General features: G+C 43.0%; 1 protein-coding gene across 1 annotated transcript in view; it reads right to left on the bottom strand.

Moving 5' to 3' along the window:
- The window catches only part of VWA2 (von Willebrand factor A domain containing 2), a 34,505-nt gene that overhangs the window by 7,384 nt on the left and 12,347 nt on the right, over positions 1–14,774 (bottom strand). Inside the window, exons 6-12 of the mRNA XM_044439340.1 lie at positions 11,110–11,304; positions 9,329–9,462; positions 7,522–7,654; positions 6,000–6,055; positions 3,962–4,069; positions 2,274–2,852; positions 832–1,383 (exon numbers count right to left, since the gene is read on the bottom strand). Of these exons, the coding sequence (XP_044295275.1) occupies positions 832–1,383; positions 2,274–2,852; positions 3,962–4,069; positions 6,000–6,055; positions 7,522–7,654; positions 9,329–9,462; positions 11,110–11,304 (1,757 nt within the window). The remainder of the gene's footprint in view (positions 1–831; positions 1,384–2,273; positions 2,853–3,961; positions 4,070–5,999; positions 6,056–7,521; positions 7,655–9,328; positions 9,463–11,109; positions 11,305–14,774) is intronic.

The following is a 14,774-nucleotide window of genomic DNA, read 5'->3' as shown; positions in this document are numbered from 1 at the left end:
TGAGGTCCAGAGTAGGTCTTAGCAGCTGGTCCTGACAACCATCTGCCTACTCATGCCTGGTGCATCTAAACCGAGTAGCTTTACTTACCCTCAAGTAAGCAGACAGTGCCCTAATTCAGAGTGGGACCATGGCACTTGGGAAGGGGCACTTGACTTTTAACACCCCCATAGGAGTGGGGAGTATAGATGAGGGGAAGCGGGGAGTATAAAAGGAGGGAGCCTCATTGACTCCAGTGGAGTTATGAGTACGTGGTTATAGATATAAAAAGCTGAGAAATAAAACAGGGCTTGGCAACTTGTGGATCAAAGCATCTGAACAGCCACAGCTCACATCAGTTCTGGGCAGTATAGCCAGTGGGGAGGGATGATGGCAGTTATAGGCCAAAACTTCTGGAGGACTACAAGCTGTCCGCCTGCCATAAAGAGTGATACATCACACAAATGGGTTTACAAACTGCAGTGGACCACTAAAAGAACCAGTTTGTTTGGCCACTTAACAAGCTAAGACTAAGTCACACTGCTAAGGCAGGACACAGGAATAGGTACAGCTGCATGCTAGTCACCAACAGAAGCTCACCTGGTGCCTGAGTTGCAGTTGTCTTATTTTCTCAAGTGTTACGAACAAGTTTTAGCTTTGATCTGAATCTGATCTCTTTTTACAGTTTCTCATGGCAATTTTGTATTTCATTATATTTTTAACTTGAAGTTTGTAAGCCACCCTGTTAAATTTAATTGCCATTGGCAGGATACACACTTATTCAGATATACATTTTAAATTTTACTGTAATCACTGGGTAAAGATATGACCAGAGAAGCAAATAGCCACCTTACCATCACAAAGCCAATCCATGATCAGGCCTTCATGACTTTTCAGATCTTCATAAGAAGCTATCTTCAGCAGGCTATTGTGAGAACCCGCAGTCCTCAGTAATGAGCCAGTCCGGTCATGGTCCATCCCAATGACAAACAGTGATATGTCGTTATTACGGAGCTGCTGAGCAGGTACGACGGCATCCTCCACTCCAACACCCCCCGTGATCACCACCACAATCTTCTTCACACCTGGCCTTGCTCCTTTATGGGCAGTCATGATGTCATCATAGATGTGCAGCAAGGCGCTGCCAACTGAAGCAGAACCACCCACAATGGGGGCTTGCTTGATGGCTTCATGGAGAGTGGAACTGTTAACGTGTGTGTCCAGCCCAAAAACAGTTTGGGGCCTTTTGCCGAACACAACAAGTCCGATCTGTGTCACATCCCGACTGATGTCAAACTGTAACAAGAGCCTGCTGACAAAGGTTTTCAGCTGCACAAAGTTGTTCCATCCAACTGAAGCTGAGGAATCCAAAGCAAACACCAAATCTAAGGGCTGAGATGGGCAGCCTAGAAAGGAAGGGACAGATGTTAGGCTTTCAAGTGCATTACTCGTTTATCTGAATATCTGGAGGGCATCTAAAAACAGTTCAAAGGAAAGGGAATCAAATTTATCTAGGCTTATTATTGCCATTACATTGGCCTGGAGAAAGTACATTTGGGGATCCTGATACTTCAGAAGAGCTAATATTTCCATTACAGAGGTTGTATTGCACAGAGACAATATGGAAGAGAGAGAATAAGGCAATCACAGTTGGCTGATAACAAAAAAGCTGGAAAAGGAGAGCTGAGTACAAGTCCTCATTCAAGTTATGAAGTTTGCCAGGTGATCTCGGACCAAACAAAACCGCTCAGCCTAACCTACTGAAAAAGTTGATGCTAGGATAAAATAGTGGAAGATGGAACTGATGCAGACTAGGTCTGCATAATGATCAATGCCTACCAACCTCAGTTCCTTGAAGAAGGGTGTGATAAAAATGTAACAAATGAAATGTCTTTCATACATTTCTAAACAGATGACCCAATAGAAACAGCCTTCCAGTTGAAACAGGAAAGCTATTTAGACATGTTATCATGTAAGAAAGTAATTTAAGACCTAAATCAATTCCCTCTGATTCCTGGCCAGAAATACATCTCAAAGGAAAAACATAGCATCACCTACTTAGGTGTTTTTGGAAAACGAGTTAGATAAACATGAGAGAACTGCTTTTGTTTTTTTCATTTCACACAAGTTGGACCCCAGGAACTTTGCAGAGAGGTGACTTCTTTTTCCCCATGTTCTATTTTCAAGTAAGTGCTGGAATACATTTCCTATAACAGCCTGTTTAAGTTGTACTGCCAACCAATATTAGGCACCAACAGATACCAGTTTGTACTGTGTCCTTACCTAGAACACTTACCTTGACTCTCTATGATGCAGATTTTTCTCTGCAGCTCAGTAATCTTGTTGAATAGGTCCTGTGGGGTTGAGTAGAGAATGGTCCACTTTGCATTCCCTGTAATTTCATCCAACTCTGCTCTCAGAAATTTGCTGCCGATTCCAATGAGAAAAATCCCTTGGCTTCTGCTGTACTTAGCTGCTTCCACCACTGAATCTTGAGCATTCGAATCTGTGAGCAGGATGACCACCCGGGGCAGGTTGTCAGGGACATCAGCAAAGACTGCCGCACTCTTAAACCCATGCTGTGTAATGTACCGTAAAGCTTTGCCGGTCAGGGTGCTCCCTCCACTGAATTGCATGGCATCGATGGCCTTCACCAAGCTGGACATGTCTTTGGGGTCCCCCAGTGCTACCGTCACTTTGACATTGTTGCTATACTGGGCCACACCCACGTCACTCAGAGTCTCACCACTCCACACTGCTTGCATAAACCTTTTCAGAAAAGCTTTATAGCGCAAGAATCCTTCCAGGGTGGTGCTGGATGAACTGTCCACCAGAAAAAGGAGGTCCACAGTGCATTCTAGACTCAGCTTGGGGGCTGAAAAATGGTCAAAAATTAGCCCACAAACCAGATACCGAAATGAAAGCAGAACAAGAAGCTTCTAAGGTATCGTGTAGCAACCTACGGACATTACCAAGCTAGGATCACTTGGGCCTGCCAGCTTTTCATTTCAAATATTGCCATATATAGGATAGGAATAGGATGGCATTAGGATGGGCTTAGGGCTGCAATCAACAGCAATATGTGAAATATGTGCTGATCATTATACTAGTTCAAGAAAAATTTGGGATCTCCCTGGTTCAGCTGCTGCTTCTACCTATAATGAGAGGAGAAGAGCAGAAAGCACTGAAGCTTGATGTCTTCCCAAAATCTCAACATGAGTAGACTTCTCTGGGACAAGTAAGAAGTAACATGGCAGGCACAAATGTATGCAACCAATGATGGATTAATTGATTTGTGGCTTCATAGATATTCCTAGCAGAAACAATCTTTGTAACAATCCCATTATTCATGGGACATATGTATAAAGGCTATTGAGAACTTGTGATTTTGCATCCTGTAGTTTGAGTACTTCCAATTAACAGCCTCAAAAACTGTGACATTTGCTGTCTCTCTGGGACACCCACTTTTTGGATATGGAGAAGAAAGCACACTCAGAAAAGTTTAGCAATCTTATTGAAGACATAAAACAATGTTTAACCTCAATCCTACACATGTCTGCTCAGAAATAAGTCCCACTGAATTGGGCTTGCTCCTAGGTAACTGGATATAGGATTAGAACCCAAATGCCCTAAAATCACAATATATTCAGTAATCTTGCAAACCTGTCCCTAAATACACTGACTTTGAAGTAACCCCCACTGACTTTAGTGGAACCTTCTTCCCAGTCAATGTGAGCAGGATCACAACCTTTGGCTAAGTATCCGCTACCAAAAACAAGAAGTAAAAACAAACAGACCTCCTCCAAAATATTTTCTGTGACATTTTACTTATTTTTAATTAAACTTCCCAGCCATTCTACTTTCCTGCTCTTCCCTATCATACAACAAACATAATAATGATAGCCAGAACCATTGCAGGAAGCCGACTGATGTTCCTGGCATTTTAAAAACCAAATCATTCTTGCCTAAGATGAAACAACATACCACAATTAGCGTCTCCTCCAAATCCGACTGGACAGACGCAGTAGTATCCTTCTAAACCTTGCTGAATGCATGTGCCTCCATTCTGACATGGGTGGGAATCACAAGGATCTAAAAACCAGGAGAGAGACAGTGGTGTGAGGGAGTCATTTAAGTTCTTATCTAGTCAGTTTTAGCTGCAAGCAAGATGAGGCTCTAGCAAAAGTTGACCACATTTCAATAGTACAATCTAATCTAATCACTCCATATCCCTGTTTGGTTTCCAGTGGTGGTGTACCTTGTAATATAAACAAGAAAAATCCATCATTATCACCATCATTATTGAGGAGGCGGAGGAGGAGGAGGAGGAGGAGGAGGAGGAGGAGGAGGACTAACTATACTAACTGTACTGGTGTACTGCTGAATATGTTGATATAAACAGACTTCTAGAGCAAAGGATGTTAAGTGAGGCAAGTAGGATGAAGTAGGCCATCTGCCTAAACAGCTGAATTTAGAATAGTGAATGTGATTTATGATCACATGACTTTTTATATTTTTATTATTTTTGTAAACCTGACTGGTTTCAATTTAAAATTTTTGACCAAGATTTAAAATATTTTGGCAGATTCAGAGTATGTTGCTTTTTGGTAATAGGACTAATTTATCAAGAGTGTGTGTGTGTGTGGGGAGAGGGAGGAAGAGAAGAAAGACTGTATGCATTGTGGATGATTTGGTGTTTTTTCTTCAATGCAGGTTAATATGAGAAAGTTAACCATTGATCTGTATAGTGAAAATGGACTTTATAGAATGAAGTTTCCTAAAATTAAAATGGTGAGCTTCTTCCCATACTAAATCAATTCCGATGCAGAGGCTACTTTCCAAAGTTTGTGTAAATAAGGTTCATTCAGAACTCAACCTATAACCTAGGCTTGTTTGATGCTTATGCTAATAAAAATGGTCTGGATATGGAATGTGCTTTCTGTGGGCTGAATGGTTTGTTTTAATCCAGTAGGGGAAATGCGGAAGAAGATACGCTTGGTGAGTTTCTTTCCCTGTAGCTCCCTGTTGTTATGTGCCATCAAGTCATCTCTTACTTATGGTGACCCTATTAATGAAAGCCCTCCAAAAAGTCCTGCTTGTTCCTCCATAAAAGAAGCTACAGCCTTGAATTTACAAGCCCGGCTCTTGTAAATTTAAGGCTGTAGCTTCCTTCCTAGAGTCAAGGCATCCCATATGTGGTCTTCCTTTTCTTCTTTTGTGTTCAGCTTTTCCTAGGATGATTGTCTTCTCCAGGGAGTCTTGCCTTCTCATACTATGTCCAAAATATTACAGACTCAGTTTTGTCCTTGTTTCTTCTAGGGAAAGCTGTGGCTTGATTTGATCCAGGGCTGATTCATTTGTCTTTCCATCAGTCCAGGGCATGTACAAAGCTCTCTTCCAACATGGTGTTTCAAATGCATCAATTTTCTTGGTCAGCTTTCTTCACTAATAATGATTGAGGATGCAGTAGTATGGATGATTTTGGCCTTGGTCTCCGGTGAAACATCCTTATACTCAATGATCTTTTCAAATGCTTTCACTGCTGCCCTTCGAAGCCTCAAGTCTTCTTCAATTTTCTTGGCTACAGTCTCCCTTTGAATTGATGGCTGAGCTGAGGTAGGTAAAGTCTTTTGCAATTTCCCTATCTTCATTGTAAACAGTAAAGTTCTGCAATTCTTCTGTAATCATGATTTTTGCTTTCTTAATATTCAGCTGCATATTCGGCTTTTGAACTTTCTTCCTTCACTTTCAGCAGGGGTCATTTCAACTCCATATTCCTCCCAAAATGTATTCCACAGTGTTTGGGGAACACTCCAGAATGATGGAAAAGGTGGTGCAGGGGAGCAGAGAAGGTGGAAATGGGCACAATTCCTCCCTTCCCTTGTCTTTCACTGGTGAACCCTGAATAAGGAACATTATCATGGTTGGAAGAACAATCTGGATACATCCCAACATCTGTTAACTGCCCCTTATTTTTAGTTTGAAGAAACAGTAATCAAGATTTCAGAAAACCATATCTTACCTGGGCATGTGGTTCGGTAACATCTAGATGGATACTTGATGAAAATGTTTCTCCAGCTTAATTAGAAAAGTCAGAATACAAAACATGAGATTTAGATAAGCTGGCATGAAGAAAAAAGCTATGAAGAGAAGTGAGGCATTCCAGTTCACTTAAAATATCAACAGTATCCATATCTACTCAGAATTAAGTCCCACTGGCTTTAATAAGGTTTCCTCCAGGCAAGGAAGTCATATGCCTGCTTATTCCCAGCAGACATGACCTTTATTTATATGAGGAAATGAGCAGGACAACTGTGAAAGGAAATATGACATCTTTTCAAGCCTTCTTTAGATGCAGAAACAAAAGATTAAACATTACTTATCTTGAATATTATATACAGCCTCATCTTAGCACAAGGAGAATTTTCTTGCTCAGTCTACTGCCTTGGAACTGACAATATAGCCTCTGTGTTTGAGAACTTGAGGCTTAACACTGACTGCAATATGAGCAAGGACTATTTCCTGCCAGTGATTGAGTCCTTACCCTATATCAGCGACAATCTTCTAGTGCTGTCAAAGAAGCAGGACAGGGAATAAGTGTTTTGCCCAACCAAGATGCATAAAAAGCATCGGAAGAGACCTGGATTATGTAGGAGGCCCAGCTGGGCCAGGCACTTTTTTTACTGCCTGCAAACTAATCCGTTGTGACATCTGATAAAATGCAAGAATGTAAAGATGAGTCCTGTATCTGCATCAACCTTTTTAAAAAATCTATGGATTTTCTGACTTTGCAATTCTCCTAAGATATGGTGATCTCCTTTCTTCCTTATCTCACTTCTTTTATTAGTCTTGCATTTTACTTGGGAGTATTTCTAGTCAGACTTTTATGAGCTTAATCCAGTTAAGAAATGTTCTCTCAGTTTCAATACATTCAGCATATAAAATGTTTCTTCTTCACTCTTGGGATAGCATCATTGCATAAGTTTAACTTTTAGGACCAGTGTAGCAAGTGGGAGCCATGGGAAAAGCCAGCATGTTCTGGTTTAGCTACAGGATTCCCTACACATTTCTCACATTCATATGCCCCTTTCTGCTATGAATCCAGTTTATGACTTCCTCTTCACTTCATTTCCTGTTTCTCACTGTTCTTATCTTTTCCTTTCTAGGTGATTTGTAAGAGCTAGAAGAAGACAATGATGTAAGAAGGTCCTGACCGATTCTCTGATGGAGAAGACTTCCTTATTAACTGTTATCCATGATTGCCTTAGCTATGGAAAGAAATGGTTTGATCATTTTATGGATGTTTCTCACACCATTCTGGAATATAGTGCTGGGCTGTGGATTTTTGACAATTATACAAATCCTTTCTCAGCATGATTTTTTCATTTATGATTTAATACTTCTTTTCCTTTAAAAATGGCATCAGAGGAATGAGTAGATACTGTATTATCTAATACATGTCCAATTGATCCCCAGTAAAGTATTGAGTGAGAAAGCTTGACTTTAAAAAAATAAAAAGAAATGAAGTATGATTACTGACTCACTTGTAAAATGGGCAGAGTGATGTGTGAACAGCATGACTGCTCTTTGATCCCTTCCAACAGAAATAGTTTCCAACCAGCTCTTTCACTCTCTCCAGTGTTTTGTGTTCACAAGGGTGAGATTCCGTCTTGCAGCCTGAGACAAGAAGAGAATAACCTTGCGCCTGGCCCCCACTGCCCACAGCAAAGCGGGAGAGTGCCTGGAGTGCATGCAGAAGGGGTCAGGTTTACCCCTGGGCATCTTCAGTTAAAATAATCCAGTAAAAAGCCATGGCAAAGTCCTCTGACTGAGCCCCCAGGGAGCTGCTGCCAGTTAGAGCAATAAAGGAGAAAGCCAGGTGCCTGGCTGCTTTCTTGGTTCTGTGATCATGGGGCTCTTTTCCCCACTTTGCAATCTTATCCATCAAAAGAAACTGGGGAGGGGAAAGAACTGATTGGCTACTTATTGATAAGCCATGCAGGGAAGTGGCAGAAAAGATCATATCCCTGAGAACAGCTTCCCCTAACTTGGAGCCCTCCAGATAATCCAGGTGGGAGTTATAGTTCAGCCTATACGAAGAGCACCAGTTTGTACTGCCATGCTGGCTGAGTTGCACTCCTACAGCTTTGGTGGAGACCAGGCTAGGGAAGATTGGCTTAACATTTTCTTAGTGTATCCCATTCACAAACTAAGTAAGATACCATCCACCCATAGATGTCAAAGTCTTTAGCCAATGTTTGCAGTGGTCCTGTTGCTTTCTGCAGGATTACCACTCTTTGGATACTGGCAGTGCACTGACATCAAGGGTTATCATGGATAGGCTCCTGCCAAGCAGGGGCCCACTGATAAGAGCCCGCCGGACTTGCTTCTCCTCTTCAGCACTGCAACTGAAGGACTTTATGTAAGCTGTCCTGAGGCTCTGTGAAAGGACGGCATACAAATATTCTAAACAAACAAACAAACAAACAAACAAACTGGCTTGTTTGTCTGCCTCTTGCCCTGGTCCAGCTAATGGTGGTGGTAAAAAGGAGGACCAGTAGAAGCCACTGCCTACTGCCCCCCCCCTCTCTCCCTCTCCCTCTCCCTCCACCCCCAGCATATAAAAACACCATATAATGCCGTCCCCTTGCTACATAGCCTCGGGACAGCTCATATTTGCCAGATAGGGTTGTTGTTGCTTTTTTTAAAGAACTCTCATCTGACAGAGAGAGAGAGCGAGCGAGCGCGTGAGTGAGCAAGCAAGCGAGTGCACTCTCTTTTGGACTTTAAAAGAGTCACTTTGTCAAATTTAGGTGCTCACAAAAAGGGGGCATGGGGCCGTTGTTCACTTTCTGTAGTACCTAAAGGATTGGGGAAGTATGGAAAAGGTGGAGGGGAGCGAGAACTAAAAACCTAGAGAATCAGGCTGCTAAAGGGAAAATAGACTTTCATCTCCTGCAAGCGGTAGAACCCTTTGTCACTTTATTTTTCAACGGACAGCTGTCAAGTGTGCATAACGTAAGTTATAAGCTGCCTTTCTTGGTGAATGTCCGTGCATGCTGGTATATTGGGGGGAGTGGGGGGAGTCCTAATCATAAGCCTAATTATCCATTGGGTGCACTGTAGGGTGTTTGTTTGTTTGGGGCTGAACAATCCATACAGAACAGCTTTTTCACAGGTTGTCATAATATTCAAACTCACATGGAGAGAAAAGGTACCTGATTAGAAATGCAGGCTTCCAAAAAGAAAAAAGAGCTTTGGCATTCAATTTCTATGCAACTACAGCTGGTGCCCAAATTAAAACAGAACATCAAACTTGCTTGATCAGCACATAAGCAAAACTTCCACTACCTGGAAATGCAGCTCTGCAGATTGCAGAGCCAGTAAGAGTGGTATAGAGGCCATTCAAGGCATCGTCTGTGTTTTCTGCGTAGAGTATGTGCCGATCAGTCGGCTCACTGGCCAATGCGTGCAATTCTTCCCATCTGGAAAGAAAATCAGTGCAACAAATAAATCATTGTAGCACAGCAGTAATTTAATCACAGCAGCTTTCAGAATTCACAGTGAAGTGCTGGGAGCTAGCTAAAAGAGCATGCGATATCTATACAGACAAGGAGAAAGGAGAGCATCAATCCAGCTCAGCATTGCCTGCATTTCCTGTACTTAACTATTTTCAGCCAGAGGGCTTCTTTTGCTTTTGAGGAAACCCTTAGCTGCTCCAAAAATGGGGTAGGCGGGGGAGCAAAGGAAACCCAGCAGCTTCAAAAATACAAGAGAGTTTAGTATAAAGAGCTACCTGCCAGTAACTAAGCCTTAGGACAAGTATTTCACACGTTTAGAACAGGCTAAAAAGCAGGTACACCACACAATGACTGGTGCTCTGGAGAGAGTGGTGGGGGCTAAGGACAGGCGAGCCAGATTCTGGTTAATTTGGAGCACAACTCGGCTGGATTAGTACCCCAGTCTTGAGGTTGCTCACCTCTGGCTCTGCACTGAGTGGGAGCAGCTCTCTGCAGTTTCAGGAAGGGGCCTTTTCCTGTCTGACCAGGAGATGCCAGGGATTGTGCCCAGCACCTTTTGCATGCAACGTTTGTGCTCTGCCACTGAGCTACAAGAAGCAGCACAAAGGAGCCCAGCAAGATCTGTGGTTTTTCAGTCTTTAACACTCTTTAAACGTGGAAACATTTCTCTTTGTACAAACATTTCTCTTTGCACAACTGCTTTGACAAAACATCTTCCAGTGCTCAACTTTACCAGTACATGTCACGCTACCAATATCAGATGCACACACACCTAAGCCTTATTTGCAGGTGCGCAGAACACTCAGCACCTGTGAGCTCCAGCACTATGACCCCCACACCCAGCCCTGTATCCATACTGATGAATCCAACCAAATCCCAGTGCAAGTTTTTCTTCAAGCATTGGTGCTTCAATATCAATGCACCAGGCCATCCCAGATGGACAGATCCATGAGGGGGGAGGCTACCAGTGGCTACTAGCTTTGCTGGGTGGGTGCTGCCTCCTTACTGGAGGGTGGCCTGCCTGCATACACCAGCTGCTGAGGAGCCTGGGCAGGTGGAGTCTTGCACATATCCAGTCTGAGGGATCCTGTGGGCAGCTGGGATGCAACTGCATGTACATGTACAGAATAATGGACAAGATGCACCATGGTCCAATCCAGCATGGCTTTTCTTTTGTGTGAACACTCTAGAACAGTGATGGTGAAACTTTTAGAGACCGAATGCCCAAACTGCAACCCAAAACCCACTTATTTATCACAAAATGCAAACACTACAATAAAACCCAAAAACAGAGGTATAAGTTTAGAAAAAACACCTCATAGCCAGTCCAAGCAAATATATATATACACATATCCTTGGCAGTGCACTGACTGGCCATGCAAAAGTTCAGACGAGTCACGGCTAATGAATTACAGCTTGTGATGTCATTGCCTGGCACCTCTACTCCTTTCCGAGCATGCGCATGGCCCGTATGTACGCTGTTATCTGATGTTCAGCTGCTGGGGTGACGCTGGGGTGACTTGGCTCATGTGCCGACAGAGAGGGCTCTGTATGCCTGCTGTGGCACATGTTCGCCATAGGCTCGCCACCACTGCTGTAGAAGATACTTGCCTTGGAAAGCTAACTCCCACTGCAAAGATGGCTATCCCATTTTCTTTTAACTGTTTGGCTGGTATCCCCACATTGCCCTGGGATTTCCCATCTGTTAGGATGACGAGGATTTTTCGGACCAATGAATTCCTTCCTCCATGGAATCCTTTCCGAAGAATGTATTTCAATGCAAGTCCTGTTTCTGTTCTTCCACCTCTGAGCAAAGAAGAAAAGAATCCGGAAAAGTAAAAATATTAGCATTGCTCAGCTTCATCCCCAACAGAATGTCCATCCTTCTCACAGGTACAGTGCTAGAATACAATCTGTCTGGAAATAAAAGTGATGATGAAAATCATGAATGGGGCAAGGAAAGACTCTATTTTGCATACTTTATCATATGTGTAAAATAATATTCTTGTTAATATAAATGCATCCCTGCATACACGCACACACAATTATATATACTACTGCTAATGTATAGGATATAGCATATATACTTCATACCACTATCTTAGAAGGAATATGAGGAGATACTCTACTTTGTCAGTTGGTAGGACACCAAAAGAGGCCACCGACTGAGAGAGCAAAAGACCTGCATGGTCTATTTTTGTTTAATTTGTCTGGTTGCTTTGGTTTTCTGTAATCATATGAAAGCAGATCAGAAGTATTATCCAATCAGCCATTACCATGTGTGGTTTCAGCCTAAATACACATTACATATAGATAGACATATGATGATATGGCAGTCACTTACGAGTCTTCAAAAAAGAGACAAAAAGAATGTTAATGTGTGTAACTCTGACATATTTATATGTATAGATGCAAGTTTAGAAATTATTATTATAATTTAAATTGAAATAAAGTGCATCTTACTCTAGTTTTGAAAACTGTGACCAGGTGACCTTTGTCTCGTGACCAGGTGCTGTTCAGATGCTAACTGCTGATGAGCATCTTCAAGCTCCTTGCTCTCCCTGCTTTTACAGAGGACTGTCCTCTGTAAAAAGGGCACATGGGCACCCTAGTGATGTATAACTAAATCCAATAGCCCTCCCACATTCCAATAAGAAAAATCAACAAGCTTCAGCAAGAATATTAACCAACCCCACTCATCAGTTCTCCAACTGCTCCACCAGTTCCCCCTAAAGGCTTCCAGTCGTCTTCCGATAGCTTGTCCTCTGTCACCTTTCCATTCATTGCTGCCAGGAGAGAGGAAGGTCCAGTCCTTTCTTCTGCCTAGTTTCCTGCAGACTTTTTTTTCTGCCTTAGATTCATCTTTGGCTTGACAGCAGGTTTTCACAATCCCTTTCTGACAGCCCCTGACCGCCCTTTGGAAGTCTACAAGCAGCATCTTAAAGGGGTCTATCTGTGGTTGAGATCCCCCCACCCCCATTTTTGGACCTGCTAAAAAGCACATCATTTTTGCACTTTATTTATATAAACCAGTCTCTCCCAGGTGTGCACTTCCCCCATTTTTGGACCTCCACAACTGCACAGCTGCATGCTTGTGAAACACCGGAGGAGGAATGTGCAAAAATATATTTTTGCACATATATTTTTGCACATTAGGTGGTCAAGGAAAAAAAATGGTAACCATGGACAGACCCTCCAAGGTGCTGCATGGACACGTTGAAGGTGCTGTCAGTGACTGCCAAAAGGGTGATTGTGAGAGCCCACCAAAGAAGCTTGCTTGCCTGTTCCTATAATAATAGGATTGGTTATCCAGATTTGGATGACCCCACAACCCACTGTGGTACATTGTGCGACACCCCTAGATCAAGCCATGGGCTGTCAGGGTGTCTACTTGCCTGTGAACAAGCCACCCTACGGGAAGAAGTCCAGGTTCTCATGACACAACAACCCACCATGGCTGGCCACCCATGACAGGTTGCCAAGTCATCTCTTTGTGTAAAGACCTGATCCCATTTCTGTGGGAACTGAACGTAGATGCGTTAACAGCTTCATCTAAAACAGTAATTGATTTAAAATTCTTTAAAGATCTAGCCACCATTGTAGATGCAGTTTTGTTCCTTCCCCCACACTGCCCCTCCAACATCTATTAAAAGTTATGCTCAATGAGTTCCTAATATTAAGTACAGTTCTTGTAAAGGTACCTTGTTGTTGTTGTTGTTGTTGTTGTTGTTGTTGTTGTTGTTAGTCGCAAAGTCGTGTCCGACCCATCGCGACCCCATGGACAACATTCCTCCAGGCCTTCCTGTCCTCCACCATTCCCCGGAGCCCACTTAAGCTCACACCAACTGCTTCAGTGACTTCATCTAGCTACCTCATCCTCTGCCGTCCCCTTTTTCTTTTCCTATTGTTCCCAACATTAGGCTCTTCTCCAGGGAGTCCTTCCTTCTCATTCGGTGGCCAAAGTATTTGAGTTTCATCTTCAGGATCTGGCCTTCTAAAGAGCAGTCTGGGTTGATCTCCTCTAGGACTGACCGGTTTGATCGCCTTGCAGTCCAAGGGACTCACAGGAGTCTCCTCCAACACCACAACTCAAAGGCCTCAATCCTTCGGCGCTCAGCCTTCCTTATGGTCAAGCTTTCACAGCCATACATTGCAACTGGGAAAAACATAGCCTTGACTATATGCACTTTTGTTAGCAGGGTGATGTCTCTGCTTTTTAGTATACTGTCTAGATTTGCCATAGCTTTCCTCCCCAGGAGCAAGCGTCTTTTAATTTCTTGGCTGCAGTTCCCGTCTGCGGTGATCTTGGAGCCCAGGAAAATAAAATTTGTCACTACCTCCATTTCTTCCCCATCTACCTGCCAGGAAGTGAGAGGACCGGATGCCATGATCTCAGTTTTCTTAATGTTGAGTTTCAAGCCAACTTTTGCACTCTCCTCCTTCACCCGCATCAAGAGGCTCTTTAGTTCCTCTTCACTTTCTGCCATTAGAGTGGTATCATCTGCATATCTGAGGTTGTTAATATTTGTCCCAGCAATCTTAATTCCAACTGGTGATTCATCCAGCCCCGCCTTTCTCATGATGTGCTCTGCATATAAGTTAAATAGGCAGGGCAACAGTATACAGCCTTGTCGAACTCCTATCTCAATTTTGAACCAATCCATGTCCAGTCCTCACTGTTGCTTCTTGACCTGCATATAGCTTTCTCAAGAGACAAATAAGATGGTCTGGTATTCCCATCTCTTTAAGAACTTGCCACAATTTGTTGCGATCCACACAATCAAAGGCTTTAGCATAGTCAATGAAGCAGAAGTAGATGTTTTTCTGGAAATCCCTAGCTTTCTTCATGGTTCAGCGTATGTTGGCAATTTGATCTCTAGTTCCTCTCCCTCTTCAAAATCCTGCCTGTACTTCTGGTAGTTCTCGGTCTACATACTGCAGGAGCCTAGCTTGTAGGAGTTTGAGCTTAACTTTGCTAGCGTGTGAAATGAGTGCAATGGTGCAGTTGTCTGAACATTCTTTGGCATTGCCCTTCTTTGGGATCGGAATGTAAACTGACCTTTTCCAATCCTGTGGCCACTGTTGAGTTTTCCAAATTTGCTGGCATATTGAGTGTAGCACTTTTATTGCATTGTCTTTTAAGATTTTGAATAGCTCAGCTGGAATACTGTCACCTCCACTAGCTTTGTTGTTGCTCAGACTTCCTAAGGCCCATTTGACTTCACATTCTAGGATGTCTGAGCAACAACAAAGCTAGTGGAGGTGACAGTATTCCA

This window comes from Varanus komodoensis, unplaced genomic scaffold, assembly GCF_004798865.1.
Source record: "Varanus komodoensis strain SLA01 unplaced genomic scaffold, ASM479886v1 scaffold1, whole genome shotgun sequence".
NCBI lineage: Eukaryota > Metazoa > Chordata > Lepidosauria > Squamata > Varanidae > Varanus > Varanus komodoensis.
This window is presented reverse-complemented; position numbering and strand designations above follow the sequence as displayed.